Genomic DNA, 18,981 nt, shown 5'->3' with positions numbered 1-18,981 from the left:
GTGAGCTGATAAAAGAGGCCTGCATCTCCAGGTAATTAATGTCGCTGTGTTCTCTTCAAGGAAATTCTACCTTCCGAAGGTTTTATGTTTCCTGGCCAGGCTTAAAACAGTGTCAGTGTTTCACTGCCTTCTTGTTGTCACTGCTGCTGCCACCACCACTGCGGCCACGATCATCATCCTCAGGTTTACAATCTGCCTTTACAATTTGATAGCTCAAGTAAGGGAATTCATTTTTAAGAATACCCAAGGACTGAATCTGGAAATGTAGCAGCAACCTGGTCAGCTCCAGAAGTGTTGACGACCCCATCTTTTTCTCATGTTCTTTTCTCTGCATGTGCTATGCTCTCCTCTTCTGCTCCTTTAACTCTCCCTTAACTGCTGCCATTTCCTGCTCTCGGAATTTCTACTTGCACATGACTTCAATTCATTATTCTTCTCTAATCCTTTTCTGTATTTTTCAGTCTATGTATCTTTTTTTTTTAAAGATTTTATTTATTTATTTGACAGACAGAGATCACAAGTAGGCAGAGAGGCAGACAGAGAGAGAGGAGGAAGCAGGCTCCCCACTGAGCAGAGAGCCCGATGCAGGGCTCGATCCCAGAACCCTGGGATCATGACCTCAGCCGAAGGCAGAGGCTTTAACCCACTGAGCCACCCAGGTGCCCCCAGTCTATGTATCTTAATGGAACAAGTTTCAGATTGTTCTTATCCTGTAAGGAAATTCCTAAATTCCTAAAAAGGAATCTGCTTAGTTTAATAATTTAAGGAAATCATACATAAGAAGTGAGAGGTAGCTAGTTAGCCAATGAACTGCATGACTTTTGATGAGGTTTCCACCTGTGTCCCAATAAGATGTGGTTGAAGGAGTAGGACATCTTAGCACTAACCATAATAGATAACCTTTAATAAAGACTCTAGGTCAATTTACTTAGAGGATGGTGTGAGAATGACAAGTTCTAACATTTCTCTTATTTTTTTCTCTAATTTCACTAAAATTTATAATAAACTTATTTCTATGAGGTGATTTATTTTTTATCTTTGGATGAGATTACTCCATATCTTATACCTAATTAGCTTACAGTCAGTAACAGACATGTATCAAGATATGAGACACAAAGGAATAAACACAAAAGAGATAAACTAAAGGAATCTTTTTCTGGTTCTTTTCCAAGAGAAAAAATATCAAAACAATCTAAACATGCACCAAATATTCTTATGCTAACTAAAAATTAACCATCTTTTGCTTTGAGACATGCTTTGGTCTTCAAAGATGAATTTATCTTTTTCTAAGCACTTTTCAATAACTACATATATTTTTATAAAACATCTGTGTCATTCTAACAAGACTGTAACTAGATTAAGACTGCATTTGAACCACCTTATAGGTTATTTTATAGCCTCCACAGCATCAATCACAATGTTGAAACCAATGCATAGTTGTAGGTACACTGATTGACTAATAATCCTGGCTTTGCGATTAAGATGACCCTGGCCTTAATGCCAGTTGCTTCAGTCAATATCACCATAAACTTAGGCAGGTTATAGGACTTTTCCCTGGTTTATTTTTCTCATGCAAAAAATGATACTAATAATATTTACTTCACATAGATGTTATTAGGACTAAATTTAAAAAGTTTATGAAATGTATAAACTTTTATACATGTCACGGTTCTTACTGCAGAACTGTGACATTAATAATTTGAACATTCTGAGACAGAAATTTGCATTGGGTCTCCTATGAAGCCAAGATACATGGAACTAAATTTCTAAGAGCTCCCAGGAATGTCATGGTCTACTACTCAACCTGTACACCACAGAAAAGCTCTGAAGTCTTCCTTTACTGATTTGTAAAGAATAATAGCAATAATGCCAGGTAAACAGAGGTATAAGAACTTGATTTAGTTTTTTTTAGATTAAATGAACTTAAAAATGAAGTCAACCACAGCTGGTAATAAAGATCAAGTGAAAAATTTAGACCATTCACTGCATAAAAACAGAAGGTGGGGAAAATTAAAATCATAATTTGCAAAACTATTTAAGCAAATGTTTCAGCCAATTACATAATGTCTATGACAGTTGAAAATGTAAGGAACTACTTCAAAATATGCCAGAGCATTCAGTTCTTCTTAACAAGGCCTGCCTCAGGAGGAACTAGTAGCCTAACCTACTTGAAGGAAGGAAAATGGGTCCAGCAGGCTCTAGCCTTCCATGTAGAAAGAGGAAAATAGCCAACTCCAACTCCCTCTGGCCATGCTATCCCACCTAATGGTGAAGTTCAGAGTCCAGGGGCACAGGTTCACCAAAAGAAAGAGGCCCAATTACAGAACTAGAGAAGACTTTCCCACCCCCTACACCTCACTACTATATTACAGAGGTCTGCTGACCTCAGTTTCTTTTACTCAGACATCATGTCCACCTTTTAATAACAAATTACAAGATGTGCTAAAAGGCAAAAATAAAACCACTGGTTGAAGAGACTGAAGAAGCATTAGAGCCAGTCAGATATAGCAAGAATGTTAGAATTATCAGACCAGGAATTGTTATAAGTTTTGCTAAGTATTTAATAGATAAAGAAGACAATGTGCAAGAAAAAATGGGTAATGTAGAGAAATAAATGAATCAAAAGAAATGGAAGAGGTCAAGAACAATGTAACAAAAGGACTCTTGATTTTCACCCAGATCATGATCCCAGGCAGGGTCATGAGATTGAACCCTGCAAAGGACTCCACACTGGGCATGGAGCCTACTTAACATTCTCTCTCTCTCTCTCTGTCTCCCTCTGCCCCTCCCCACTGCTCATATGTGCTCTCGCACTTAAAAAAAAAGAAAAAAAAGTCTCTGAGTTTGAGAATATGGCAATAGAAACTTCTAAAACTGAAGAGCAATTTCTTTCAAATGTGAACCATAGACTGAAATTAATATGATGGATATTTAGAAACTACTACATATGCTGAGAATTTTCTCAGAAGAAAAACTATTTAGCTACCAGTTTTGAAAGCAGTAACTGAAACAATCCATTTTTTAATTTTTTTTATTTTATTTTTTTGAAACAATCCATTTTTTAAAATGTTATAACCAAAGCTTATATTTTCAGAATTCAAACACATACTTATAAGTTTTCAGTAATTTCAATGTATTATAAAATGCATAAAAATGCAACACTGAAGTCTGCTATGATAAATTGGTTCCTATGATATGAAATATAGAAATTACAAACAAAAATAGAAATTAATTATTAGTAGGTATTCCATTCCTTATCACTAATACATTCTATCTTTTTTTCTCAACTTTGGAACAATGATATTAGGAAATACCTGGCTCTAAAATATGGAACGCAGTACCTTTTCACACAGTTTAATTGTAATGTAAGACTCTTTTATTATAAAAATCTTTCATTTTTGTTCACTATAAACATCATTAGCAACTGAATTATATGTTCACTTATAGTTTTATTTAGACATGAATGACCTGTACCCTAGTCTCCTAACCACTTCAGCGTAAACTTCCTAATACCAATTTACTATGTTTAACAGATAAGATCATATATCTTGTATCATCTTGCATTATACAAACCCTAAAGGTTATCTAAGTCACAACCTGCCAAAATGCCTATATATTTGAATTCAATATTTTCCATCTGAGTTTTCTAATCTCTAATTATCATAATTAATAGAAAATTCAACTTAATATATCCAACAGCACTTTTTTTTTCTATTAGTATTCAATTTTCTCTTAAATCTTTTTGTTACGGTGTACTTCACTGTTGAAAAGGAAGCTTGATTTTGAGTATTGGAGTGCCTATATCCATGTCCACTACAACTTTGTATAAAAGATCTGATCTACCATATATACAAGTAGTCAAAACAGGAGAGTGGGGGAAAAAATCTGGGATAAGTGAACCTTTCATTTTCTTGCCAACAATATTACTAAGAATAAAAATAAATAGTGAAAAATCTTTCAGGTGGTTGACTAAGTGCTTAAAAATCAAGTTCTTTCATCAACATTAAGTATTTGTAATACTTAATCAAATAATACCTTATGGAATTATTATTAATATTATTATGAAATGTTATCTTTTAACTCTCAGATTTTATTAGGTGTAAGTACTGTTAATAATTGGTATGCAGTTACCCAAACAAGTCATTTATCTTTTTGATTACAGTATCAAAACTAAAAAGCCACAGGGCTATTAAATCTTAAGTAGTATCAAATATAATTTTAAAAGCTCAAAGAAAACAATGTAAGTCTTTAATCATCAAGTTTCTTTTTTATGTTATGAAGTCTTTCATTTTTCTAGTGGGTAGCAGTTACTTTTTATTAGTCAGAATTAATATTAAGCCAGGGTGTCCCAATGTGACATACCCCACTGTTATATGGCATTGCATGGGAACCCATCTGTAATGCATATTAAGGATTTTGAATGTCACATTCAACTACAGATCTTCTTATTGTATCATTCTCTTTCATCTACAATGTTACATATTGGCTAAAACGAAATTGGGAGAAAAATATCAAAGGAAAGGAGTAAACATGAATAAATGTTTCAAGAAAGTTTATATAATTTTCTTTAACACCTTTTCAGATTATGAGAACAAATTGAAGAGATATTTTTTTCAAGTTCTCCTTTAGTACAAAGGTATTGTACGAACAGTATCTTTCATGTTTCTTTTTTTTCTCATTAGCATTAAAATGGTATGACCTCTTAAAGACTATCTTCTTCCCAGGAGATTTTTAAAATTAAATAGGTCTTTCAGTTTTGCAAAGAGTAAGATTTAGTATTAACCAGGTATTAGTTATAGCAAATGAAAAATCCAGAACATATGCCTGTGCTTAATATTTATGAAAACATTTCTTCAGTATTCACTAACAACTTCTACAGTGCTATGCAAAAATTTTTATTCATGTAGCATTCTTTCATTGATTATCATGGCACTATTAGCTACTCTGCTATATTATCATAATTTTATTATGTTAGTGTAGTACACTGACAGATCAAGGATGGAAGGGACATTAACAGGATAAAGTTCTTAAGAGATTTAAATTATGTAGACATAAAATTCTTTTTTTTTTTAAGATTTTTTAAATCTTTAAAGCAGAGATCACAAGTAGGCAGAGAAGCAGGCAGAGAGAGGAGGAAGCAGGCAGAGAGAGAGGAGGAAGCAAGCTCCCTGCTGAGCAGAGAACCAGATGTGGGGCTTGATCCCAGGACCCTGGGATCATGACCTCAGCAGAAGGCAGAGGCTTTAACCTACTGAGCCACCCAGGTGCCCCAGTATAAAATTCTTGACATTAGACCAAGAGTGTACAGTGTTAAGAATTATAACCAGTGGTTACCAAAATCTTTGATATATTCATTCTTTTCTAACACCAAGCCTCATTCTGTATACAAGTATAATTATTCTATTTCACTTCATTCTCAATACATCAATAATGTCCTATTACCTATATTTTGAGCATCCTTTCCTAACAATTTTCTAAGGAGCCTTTCATTTCCATAGGTGTACGTTATTATCAAAAAAAAAAAAAGCGTTAATACTTTTTGTTTGTTTAACTGAATCCAGAAAGTTTTTACTTTTACTTGTATGTACTGGGACTGAGCTATACACTAAGTCAATCAAGCCACTGAAATTCTAAGTCTTCCACAATATGGTTAGCCTACAGTCACTGTCTTATTTCCCACAAAACCTTTACTCCAAGCACACAAATTATTTTCAACATTCCCAAAACTTAATGCGCACCTTAAAGAATGTTGTGCCTTTCTTCAAGTCATTCTCTTTGCCTAACAGAAGCTTTCCAGCCTCTTGTCCAACCCATATGGGATTCCTTCACAGTTTAGCAGAAAGAGCTAATGTCATCCATATACCACATACCAATACTGCCTGACCAGAATTAATCCCTCCCTTCATTATCCTTTCACAAACCATTATGCAAAACTGCTTGAAGACAGTCTCTGACCTTACAATTGTGCAGCACGATCTCTACACTATGAGGCTTCTGGAGCTATGTGAGCACTTTAACAAGGTACTTGGCACAAAGAGCATAAAATGGAAGTGTGTCAAATTGAATTGTGGACATCATGCATTTTAAATATTGATGCAAATGAATTGCAAATGACAAGCAAGCATTTCAGTAAATATAAACATATATATATATATATATTTTCATTTTTGCAAGCCTAAGAATTCATTTGTTCAAGACTACTCACTTATCTATGTTCCACATTCTCTAACCAAAGGTGCTTACCTCCTACTCAAATAACCAGTAATGGTTTTATTCACAGACATTGTAAATGTCTACTCCATTTAGAAGCATGATACTAGGTAGGATGGCTATTTTAAGTTAAAAAAAAATCTATAAAGCCATTTATTAAATCACATATTTTACATAGTATATAATTTCAAAAATGTCTCTTAGTTCAAGTCTTTATAGAAAATTTATCAGTTGAAAAGTTATTCCTAGGAAATACTTCATTCAGAGAAATACCAATTACTTGATATCATAAAGTTGCCAAATTTATCATCTAGTTGTCTTTTTTACCCATGACATATTTGAGAAACCAACTCAAGTAGTGTCTCTGAAAAAAAGTCAACTTTAGTTAAAATGGACTTTCATATTAGCATGCCTCAATAAACCTGACAACCTGAAAAAAGTCATACAATTTCAAATAGATATAATTACAATTTTAATATACAGATATAAGTGGTAGTTTAAATGTTATAAACTGAAACAAAAATTCTTTTTAAAAAAGATTTATTTATCTGAGAGTGTGAGAAAGAGAGAGAGAGGAAGAATGGGGGGCAGGGGGACAGAGGGAGAGGGGAAAAGGAGGCTCAAGCAGACTCTATGCCGAGTGTGGAGCCCAATGGAGGGGCTCAATCTCACAACCCTGAGATCATGACCTGGGTCGAAACTGGGAGTTGGACACTTAACTGGATGCATCACTCAGATACCCCTTCAAAAAATATTTCTAAGATATCTAAATATTGCTGTTTATTGGACTATAAGTGTTTTTATACAGATCATAAAGACATGAAAATTCCATTTTACTTGGTTACCAGGAACATTATGCACATTAAGCGTTGAACAGTTTCTGAAATATTGGTGACCAGCAACACTATAGTTTGTTCTAACAGAAAATACTACTAAAGCATAAGGCTTAAGTGGAAGAAACCAAAACAGTGATAGCCTTGCCTTATTTTTGCACATGTGAAGAATTTTATGAATACTGCAGCATTTCTCAGGTATAGGTGGAACCAAGTTTAACCCTCAATTTTTTCATTTAATAGCTATATAAATGTGGATGCATTACTTAGAACACTCTGAATCTCTGCTTCATCATTGGTTGACTGGGAATAATGATTCTCAGAGTTTCTGTAAGATCTGAAAGTACTCAATAAGTAATCTTAAAATGTTATAAACTGATTTTAAATAGATTTTAAATTATTTAGCTAATATTCATGATTTCTCATTCTCACTATTTTTAAAGCCTTTTTCATCCTTGTTATTTCCTTGTTTTAACCTATAAAAAGCTTTAAGTAAACTTCATTCTTGTCAGTGATAAACCCACTTCACTGAAAGAGAAATTGAAGCTGTATGTTTTCTTTAAAAATTAAGTAAATTATCTTTCCATTTTACTGTTTCCCTGGATTTACCTTTGTTTCACCTAATTCACGTAGCTTCATCTATATCTATTATAAACTATGTCCATATGCTCTCATTTTCAAGTTTCCTACTGCTTTCACTTGCTATGTGTGCACTACTGTTTGAGGGATAATCTAAAAGCAAGATAGCTCATTCCAAAAGTGACATTCCAAGGTAATTGAGTATTCAATTTACATCTTAATATCTGAATCCCTGTGTGATTTTTCCCTCTGTAGTTTATACATATTGGTCACTGGCCTTTGTATTTACAAAGTAGAATCTTACAGGAAATAAAAAGCATACATGTGTGTTAACAGTAAGAATCTGCTTGGCTTAGAATTTTTGCTGCACTAATTCTCAGCTCTGTAATCTTGTAAAGGCTATTTAATGTACGTGAGTCTTGATTTCCATATCTTTCAATGGGGTAAAATTATTCTTGATTTCTAGAACTCATGTGAGTAAACTGCTTTGAACAAAGCCTAGCATATGGTAAATGCTTGATAAGTATTAACCATCTTTTCCTTTTTTCACCTTATTCTATCCTACTTATTTTCTCCTGCATTCTCCTTCCTTTCTTCTTTCTCTCTCTCTCCTCCTGCAAATCCATGGCTGGTGTCCAAAATGTTCATCTCAGTCAAGTACTATGTTTATCAAGGGGAGAAAAGAAATCTGAAACAATTATGCAAATATCAGCATAAATAATTGGCCTTTTATGAAGTTTCCAATGCTCCACCCTGTTACCAGTGCCATGATGAAAATGCAGGCTTTAATCAGAAATAACTTAGTTTAAATTAAATCCCATCACTCATTACTTAGCCTAAAACTTGTTGGTATTTTGCATTCCTTACCCTCTTTAAGGCAAGGTTTCTCTGACTGGGATACAGAACTAAGATATACCTCATCAGGCTATTGTGAAAATAAAACGTAAAATTCTTAGTGCAGTGTCTGCAAATAGAAAACTTTGGGGTAAGCATTACTTTTCAGACAATTCTGCCCCTTCCCTAAGTAATAAACCAGAAATAGTAGGGAAAAAAAATCTCCCTTTCACAACACCTAGGACAAGATCAGTAAGAGAACAACAGTAGTAAGTTTATTTGTAACTTTGTAAGTCCTTGTCTCCTCCTCACCAGTTCCCTTTGAAATGCAGCCTGGTCAAGACAAATACAATCACTGCAGCAGGGATGTAACTCCTTCTGTCCCTCACACAATTCTTTGGTTCTGACAACATGAAGCCAGAGATAATATAACCACTAGTATTTTTTGTCATTTAAAAAAAAAATGGAAAAGTAGCACTTATAAACTTTATAAGTTCTTATAAATTACTTTGTATACTGACAAAAGAAACATATATATATATATATATATATCTCGGAAGATAATTTTTTTAAAAAATGTTTCATTCACTTCTTGAAATTAACTGTAATAAATTAGACATACTTAGTACAGTCAATAAATATTGATGTTTAATGAAAATAAGATGATGAATGTATATAGTTTCAAAGATATATTTTCAGAAATGGTTTGATGAGAGCTTTTTGAGAATAAGATGAAAATTTCAGAAAAAATAAAATCAGTCTATAAAACAAACCAATCTAAAGAGACAAATAGTCTGTTGAAAAAAGAGAGGAAGATTTAACTCTTCATAGAAAATTATAGTTGAAAATACACATATTAAATGAGTAACTATTGCTCTAAAAGGTCAAATTCAAACAATATTTGCATGATTCTAAAAAATAAAACATTTTCAGTCAACTTCTTTTAGGGTTAAATTTGCAGAATGTAAAAATATCAACTAAGAATCTGGTGAATGAAAAAAATACAATTTCTGAAAAAAGGAAGAAAAGCTAACCCAAGTATATCTGAATAACAGCTAACAACCTCCATTATTGAAAATTTTGCTAAATTAGACAAAATCTAATAAAAACTTCACAAACCACACTTTTACTTTAACTTGAAATTTAAAAAAAAAGGAATAGAAATACAGTGCAATGTCAAAATGATACAAAATATATTAAACCATATTAAAAAGCAATTCTAACCACAGCTAAAATGATATCAGTACTTGAAAAATTGTGGTTTATAAATTACACACCCTTAAATTACACATGCCTTTCAAAAGCAAGAACTCAGCTAACAAAAACCCAATCATAATATTCCTTTTTGTCAAGTTCAAAAAACACATACTACTTTAGTACACTCATATTTTCTAATAAAAAGCAAATTGTTAATATCTGTAAAATCCACTTACGATAATTTAAAGTTTATGGACAAATACTCACTGAGGTTACCAAGTTTAATAAACCTGTATATAAAAAACTCTCTTGAACTTATACACAGAAATTTTTTCTGAGAAAACATTTATATGGGAAATAGTCTAATGTTACTATATATATATAAAGACTATATTAAAAATGACTAATTTAAAAGAAGCAAAGATTTTTATACAACATTCTCATTGGTTACAAGTTCTAACTGCATTTTAATCTTTTCTTTGGGATTTTAGTTATATGCTAAACTTAATACTAACTGAAGCCCAAATCTACTATCTTTTAACTATTATAACAGACCCTAAAAACCTAGCAAGGATGAAAACTTTAAAAACATAATTAAACTTACCCCATTTAATGGATATGTTTTCCATCCTAGCTCTCCCAGCACAGTTGTTGTATCAAGTAACACAACTAGAATTAAAAAAAAAAAAAAAGTACATGAATTTCTCAATTGATGTAAAAATGTTATTTAAAGCATTAATGCCACCTATATTTACTATTACTCATTGCATTAATTTTAATATGCTGTTTTACTTACTATAAAGTTAACTGTATACTAAATACTAATATAATAATAATACTAAGTAATGATAAAATATATGAGGTAGTTATAACTTATTTTCAAAATATGTAACTTGTGTTTAACAATGCTAAATAAAACAGATAACTGAGAAACGGACCTAAAAGTCATTTTCAATAGCTGGCTTTTAAATATATTTTTTTAAAGATTTTATTTATTTATTTGACAGACAGAGATCACAAGTAGGCAGAGGCAGACAGAGAGAGAGGAGGAAGCAGGCTCCCCCGCCGAGCAGAGAGCCCGATGTGGGGCTCGATTCCTGGACCCTGAGATTATGACCCGAGCCAAAGGCAGAGGCTTTAACCCCCTGAGCCACCCAGGCACCCCTCAATAGCTGGCTTTTAAAACTGTTAAATGTTGATGGAGGTAATCGAGATGATGTGACTGCCAATTGACCCTTGAGCTGGACCCAGGCAATAGGGGTCTCCTCACTCCCCTCCCCCATCCTCAGAATGTAAGCTCTGACTGCTGTTTCCCTAGTGGGAGCTGGTTCCAAGGACATAGCCTTGAGAGAATAACATGTTGTTGAGACCATGTGGACAGTATACATGAATGAACCCAGTTACGGCTTCTATGAAAACTTTAAGATTCTGGTGGGTGGGTGTGGAAATCTTGCAGCTGCCTGAGACAAGTAATTTCCCTTGCTTATTAGCCCTCCCACCTACCAATTTGGAGGGGTCTGTTTCTTTCTGCACTCTCTCTTGGCCTGCGTGAACAGGGGGGCCAGTTTGGGGACAAATAATGAAATAATCACCTTTGTTTTCCCTACCACTTTCATATATAGTCTTTTTATACCACATTAAAGAGAGATGTACTGTGTTAAAGCAGGCTTCTGTAGTTTTTTCATGTTACTAAATGCCCTTATATTTGATTTGCAAAGTATGAAAACAAGTCATTTTTAAATAAACCTACTATCTTTAAAGCATAGATTACATTATTATTGTACATGCAGGTATACTGACTGCTGAGGGAAAAGCAAAAATAAAATCCATGCATCTTTTTCCCTGACCAAAAGTTACTCACAATCTGATCAAAACGCAGACATAAAAACAAATGATTAGAACATAGTCTGTTAAATTTTAAAATGGAAGATTATATAAAAGCCTAGCAATTAAGTTACATTAGGGCTAGTACGGAGGTCTGGGAGAATTTCACAAAGGAGATGCAATTTGAGCTGACCTAGGACAAAGGGACTTTCAATTAGATGTGATAAAAAACAAATGGTTTACTTTTAGAATAAAGTAACCGAGCTATAACTAAATCACTTTTTGGTTGCTGGAGTCAGGACTAGGAATGGGCATTATTTGGGGAACTAGCAGGATAGAAATGAGGTTGGAAAGATGGAGATCAAATGGGGAGGATTTTTGTGGTGTTTCCAGCAGATAAATGTGTAGGGTCCATGACTCAGACCTTTATTTCTAACTACTACCTCCAAGTCCCCTAGATGCCAGTAGGCCATGGATTATAGTCTGAGAAACAATGCTTTGATATTTCATCATGAGTTTTATATCTTCACATAGTTAAGAAGTGGGGTTTTCTATTTGTAGTTTTAAAAAGTTCCACTGAAAGTATGCTATTTGGTGTCTATTGTAAGGATTCTGTGGTTTTTCTTATTTGAATCACTATGTTTTATTCATTTTTTAAAAGATTTTACTTATTTATTTGACAGAATGAGGGAGATCACAAGTAGGCAGAGAGACAGGCAGAGAGAAAGGGGAAGCAGGTTTCCTGCTGACCAGGGAGCACAATGTGGGATAAGTATAAAACCATACATCAATTTCTGAGATGAACACTAATTACTTATTGTAGAATATTTTTTCAGTAATGTTAAAATGAGTTTACTAAATATACATTTGTAAAACTGAGCTGTAATTCTTTAAATTTTATTGTGGAAAATTCTCAAACATATTTTAGAATGTAGATGAAAGACAGTAAAATGAACCCTCATGCACTCATCACCCAGATTCAATAATTACCAACATACAGTCAATCTTCATCTATATATCTTTACCTACTCTCTCTCATTGCAGAACTTCTTTGAAGCAAATTCCAGTAATAATCATCTATAAAAATGTAGTGTATATTTATGATAAAGACTTCTTTTAATATAGCAATAATATCTTAGTTTATTACTATAAATAGTAATTCCTTAATATCATCAAATATCCAGTGTTTAATATCCCTATAGTCTCAGCTTAACTTGAACAGAAAAATCAAGGTCCAAGTAAGTGCTATCCATTGCAGTGAGTTGATATTGTTCTTTGTTTTTTTAAACTATAATTTCCCTCATTAACTTTTTTAAGGTTAGATTTATCGAGGTTATGATTTACTTATAATTTAAAAATTTACCCTTTTAAATAAAATGTACGTTTCTATGAATTGTGACAAACTCCCACATCCATGTAACCACTGCTACAATCAAGCTATGGAATATTTCCATCACCCCTAAAATTTCCCTTGTGACCTTTATGGTGAATTCCTTCCACAGTTCAGCCACTGGCAACCACTGATTTAATTTCTGTCCCTATGACTTTTGCCTTTCCCAAAATGTCAAACCAACAAAATCATATAGCATGAAACCTTTTGAGCCTGGTTCTTTCATGTAGCATAATGCATCTGAGATTCATCTATGTCATTGCATGTATCAGTAGTTGGCTTTTTACTGTTGAAAGTATTCTATTGTATGGAATTCCCTACTTGATGCAAATGTGAGCTATTTCCAGCTGGGAATGTTATAAATTAAGCCAGTATAAACTTTCATATATAGATTTTTATATGACCTTAGGCTTTTACTTCTCCATGGTAATAGGGAATTCCTGGGTTATAGGGAGAACGCTTTTTATTTATTTGTCAGAGAGAGAGAGAACACACGAAAGCAGGTGGAGTGGCAGGGAGAGAGAAGCAGATGCCTTACTTAGCAAGGAGCCTTATGTGGGATTTGATCCCAGGATATTGCAGTCATGACCTGAACCAAAGGCAGATGCTTAACCAACTGAGCTACCCAGGCATCCTAAGAATGCTTATTTTTAAGAAACTGCCCAATTGTATTTCAAAATGGCATTAGCGGAATATGGTTTTCCAGTTGCTTCACATCCTCAGCAGGATTTGGTATTGTCCAGCTTTTTTTTTTTTTAAGATTTTATTTATTTGACAGAGAGAGACACAGCAAGAGAGAGAATGCAAGCAGGGGGAGTGGATAAGGGAGAAGCAGGCTTCCTGCTGAGCAGGGAGCCCTATGTGGGGCTCAATCCCAGGACCCTGGGATCATGTCCCAAGCCAAAGGCAGAGCCTTAATGACTGAGCCGCCAAGTGCCCCAAGGTATTGTCCAGTTTTTTAAAGACATTCCAAGAGATGTGTGATGATATTTCATTGTTTTTTTATATATTTCTTCAATTACTAGCCAGTTACCTTTTTCACTACTTGAAATCAAATTTACTAAAAAAAAAAAAAAAAAGGTTATTTTGTCCCACATTCTAGCTTTTTCTAGTTGTGAGATACCATTCAACATGTCCCCTATTCCCTTTACTTTCTTTAAGTTGGTAGATTTAGTAGCTTGATCAGATTCAAGTTCCATTTATTTAATTTTTTATATACCATTACAAGGAACATAGCAATGTCTACTAGGGTCATGTCAAAAAGAGTTGGGAACCAAATTTCATAGGCTTCCACTGGCCAAAAATGGACAATGTAATCATACACACAAGGTTAATGTATTCATAATGATTCATAATGATAAAACATACCTACTGATGACTTTTGCAGAATACTAAGAAAGCATTATATTTTAAAAACTGGTAAGTAATCTGAAAACCATAAAACATGTATTTTGCTTTTTCTATATAAACTACTTATGAATAAAGAAATAGTTAATGAAGGAACATTTCTCTTATTGAAATAGTTCAGGTAATAAAAGAAGAAGGAATGACTGAATTAGGCGATCCCATTTTCTACTCCTTATGAATTAATATATTTAGCTAATGGTTTTCAATGGCTGCTTGCATCACCTAAAGAGAAAAAAGGACACATAAAAGGCTAGAGCTTTTAAAAAAGTTTCCTTTATAGTTCCATTTATTTCCTATTAACATACAATTCTAACAAGCCTGGAAGTAAAAGAAAGTACAATAAAGATGATATATACATATATATGTATAGGTCATATACACACACACACACACACACACACATATATATATATATACACATTCATTCTCACACACACACAAATTATACAAAAATATTTGATGGGATTTGGGTTCACTCAGTATAATAATCTCACATGTTAGATAAAAAAACTAAAGATACCATTATAATAAATATTCAAAACTAAAAGTTTATCTCATTATCAAATGAAAGTTATTTTCATTTTTGGTATATGCTACTGAAAGGAATTTGGAAGTATTAAAGACCAGCATGCAGTTCTGGATACTCAAAAGTTCAATGTAACTCATTTAGCACATTTATACTTTTGAAATACATCATTATTTCCCTGCAGGCTGGCAAAAATAATGATACTAATTCACAGTCACCATAGGAAGAATTTTCTATGTTATTTTCTTCTTGATGTGATCTCCACATTGTCCTAAAAGTTCTTTCATTTTTAAAATACCCAACTAACAGATGAGAAAACTGACCTTCAGAAAAGTTAAGTAGTTTTCCTTGATATCAGAAACAGATTTGGATTCCAACAGAGGAGACTGATGCTAGACTGTCCTTTGTATGTCCTTCAATGTTGTAAAACATTTAAAAACTTTAAATTTCTTAAGTGTTTTTCTTCTTACCCTTTATAAAAGTTTTTAATTTAAATTCCACTTAGTTAACATAGAGTGTAATATTAGTGTCAGGTGTACAGTACAGTGATTCAACATTTCCATACAACACCTGGTACTCATCACAAGTGCACATCTGCACTCCCCCATCACCTATTTTACCCATGTCCCACCCCCATTCCCTCTGGCAACCACGAGTTTGTTCGGTATAGTTAAGAGTCTATTTCTTGATTTCCCTCCCTCACTTTTACTTTTGTAGATACAGAGAAACATCACTATTTCTTTTGCTGATCCAAAATCTTTTATCCTAGTTTTTTCATCGATGGCTTCTACAGAAATTTATGGGTATTACATATAAATCATACCATTTAAATCAATGGGTTTATTAGAGCAAAGCATTAAAAAATCTCTAATATTGAAGTCTGCCAACAAAGATTCATTTTTCATAGACTGGCAAATTAATTAATTGCTTAGTTGATATAATTTTTTTTTCTAAAACACCGTTAGGCTGCTTGGTTCTCAATATTTAACATTTATAAACTGTGAGGTATATGCATTTCAAAACAAACAAAAAAGGAAAATATGTATATATCTATAAAAGTGTAGAACCTTAGAATTTTCTTCTTATTAGCTTCAAGAAGCAAGATTTATATAATTACTTTATTTTCTTCTTTAAACTGCAATCGTACCTTTTCAAAATTCATAGTAAAATTCCAAAGTTGCCTTCCTGACAAATGAATGAGAAACTGATATTAAAATAAAACTAAGGAGTTTGAGATTTTTAATACCTTTACATGTGATAAATGTTTAAATTTTACTATTTGTTTCATATATAAAACCCCCACAAATTCAGGATTTTCAGGCACACTAATTGTATTGAACCCAGCAAGGTGAGAGCTCCTCCTGCTGGCTTCAAACAAGAGTTATCTAGTCCCTACCAGTGCAAAAACACTGTAAACTTAAGGACGAAAAAACCACTATGTTGACATAAACTTCAGTAAAAAGTCAATAATTTTTATTTTTAATTTAATGGAATGCTTTTAAACATGGCATAATTAATACCTATTATTTATGTAAGGAGTGCATATAAAATATAGTTATTCATATTATCAATAAGAAGTTGGATAAATCAAAAATAAGTGCAAGGAGTAGTAGGTTAGTGGTATCAAAATAAAGTCAAAATATGTTTAATAAGCATTCATAGAATATGTTTGCTAAACTACACACAATTTTCCTATTAACTTTTAGAAATAAATTTCTGGCATATGATATTTCTCTCTGAAAACATCTCTTAATTTTTTAGTACTCCCTTTACTCATTCTTTTGGGAATTATAAGAAAATTTCATTGTGTTCTAAAAGAAGATAGCAAATGGTAAAGACAAGACTGATAGTACTGGATTAAATGAGACTAATGAGTACCTAAAATTAAAAAGCTCAATGCTAATATCTCGCCCTTGAATAATTTATCAAGTCTTTATCTACATCCCTTTTAATAAGCTTAAGAGATATTTATTTTAAAAACAATTAACATATAAGTTTATAGTATATAATAGGTCATCTCTACTCCAACTGCACAATAAAAAGGACAGGATTTTATTTGTAATTATTTTGACAAATTAAGCAAAACAGATCAATTGACCCACTAAGAAAGTAGTTATGCTTTTAGGATAATTTCATTGTAAAAAATCGAGTTAATGGCATGTGAATTGAGTCCAAAGATTTACCAATATTCTCCAACAGACTTCATGTGAAAAAGAACAAGGTATTTCTTCTTATAATCATTCAATTTAGAGCCTTTATTTCACAAATAAATCCCAGAAGGTAAAGTTACCTAGTTACTTAGTAACAACATAGTAGGAGAGGCTTTTGATAGTTAATTCCAGTCACGTTCCACTGACTGTAACACACCCTACTAACCCCCATAGTTCCAAACAAACTAGTTAATAGACAAAGGGACTGTTTCTGACATAATGACCAGATACAACATAGTCAGAGAATACTTTTGATTATAGATAGACATGCATATATATGTATGCATATGTATATGTATGTATTTTTTATTTCTATATATTTTAGCACTTTTCTATTTTAATGTCATCCCATTTATATTCTGCTTTAAACCAACACTCACATTACAACATTAAATGATTTAGTTTTAGTTTTGACATAATCGCATATTTTTGATTGACAAAAATCACAGCTGCAATTTCCAGATCTGTATAACTATGGGTATCTACCCTCACACAAAGTCAGAATCAATATTTAATTCCCAAAAAATTGAACACAGATTGCTTTAAATAAACATAGGATTATTATGTTTACCCCTAGTATGCCCCTATGTGTATTGGTATTATTTTAAGCCAACATTTTCCAAAGAGAATCATTTCTTCTTAAAAATAGTGAAACTACTTTTATCTAGAAACTGAGATCAATATTTGCTCATTAGGTGAATTTACAGCATTTTGTTTCTTCATGCCTTTCTTAATTCTGTGGTTGCTTGCCTAACTTTAATATAGGTGGTGTTCATGATTAATTTTCCTACCCCATATGAAAGTTTGAAAATCCTATTTGAAAGATAAAGTAACATGAACACAGTGACATTAAACAGCTTTCTCAAATTTAGAGAATAAAATTAAGACTAGAACTTTTGAACTCATACCGTTCAGCTTTCTACTCTATTAGAAAATGATATCTTTTTCAGAAAGCATGTTCAAACCTCTCTGCCTCTGTCCTTTCTGGAAAACAGATCACTCTTTTTTAGTTCTGATGGAAAAAATAAGATATAATAATCAGAAATTGTTTTCCTTTGTTACCACCTTAAATAGAGAAAAAAAAACAAAAAATCAAGCTAGTTTGTTATTTATAAGGCAAGTTATACTTAGAGTTAAGAACTGCTACTGAAAACCAGTTGATTAAAAATATAACTAGCATTGTTCATCTCACTTCCACACCTTATTTTGCCCAAAAGAACCTCCATATTGTTTTCCTGCTTGACACAGCTTTATTTGCTTCAGTCCTAAATCATTTTTTAAGCCTGCCATTAAGACAGGCAAGCTTACCCCATAGACCCGAGGAGAACCCAGATGTGGACCTGATCCATGGTAAAGTCACGAAATGACAGGTGCACCCCCAGGCTCCTGAGAAAGATCATTAAGACTTACAAATGAGTCAGTTCACAAGTCATGCTTTCCCCATCAAACTGTTCGGTTATTTCTATAGATTTTTAAAAAAGGAAATTTGGCATGTTCCTAATTAATAGCAAATACAAGTCTTTCATTTTGGCATCTTCAGCACTTTGATCTATAAAAAAACTAAGTAGTTTTGCGTATGACCTGTATTATTTCCATTTGTTTCAGTTACATGGAGATTAAATAGGTAGGAAAGACTATTTGTCTTTGGTTTTAGATTTGCTAGTCATACATTTAATAAATGTGATTTTTTTCATCTGTCACAGAAACTCACAACACTTACTACATATTCCCCAATATGCCCAAACCATTGACCCCTTCTCCCCATCACTTACACAGTATCAGAAATGCTTCTTGGCTTTCTAGTGCTTTCTTTTCTTATATTTCTCACTTCTCTTCCATGGCTTTGGACACTATTTTTTTTTAAATATTATGAAACTCAAGGTTTGAAATGCATTTAAATATTTTTTTATAGCTCTGGTAAAAACAGATTATGACTACTTATTTGAAAGTCTTATCTAGTCTTATTTAAAT

The 18,981-nt window shown here is 32.8% G+C and overlaps 1 protein-coding gene across 1 annotated transcript in view; it reads right to left on the bottom strand.

Moving 5' to 3' along the window:
• Positions 1 to 112: 112 nt before the first annotated feature.
• Positions 113 to 18,981, bottom strand: part of LOC308338574 (uncharacterized protein) — a gene marked incomplete at both ends in the record, with an annotated part of 80,824 nt that continues 61,955 nt past the window's right edge. Inside the window, 2 exons of the mRNA XM_080796787.1 lie at positions 113 to 256; positions 10,258 to 10,322. Of these exons, the coding sequence (XP_080652913.1) occupies positions 113 to 256; positions 10,258 to 10,322 (209 nt within the window). The remainder of the gene's footprint in view (positions 257 to 10,257; positions 10,323 to 18,981) is intronic.

This window comes from Martes martes (assembly GCF_963455335.1).
Source record: "Martes martes genome assembly, chromosome: 1".
In the NCBI taxonomy this organism is placed as follows: domain Eukaryota; kingdom Metazoa; phylum Chordata; class Mammalia; order Carnivora; family Mustelidae; genus Martes; species Martes martes.
The sequence above is the reverse complement of the archived record's forward strand: the minus strand, read 5'-3'. Positions and strand labels throughout refer to the sequence as shown.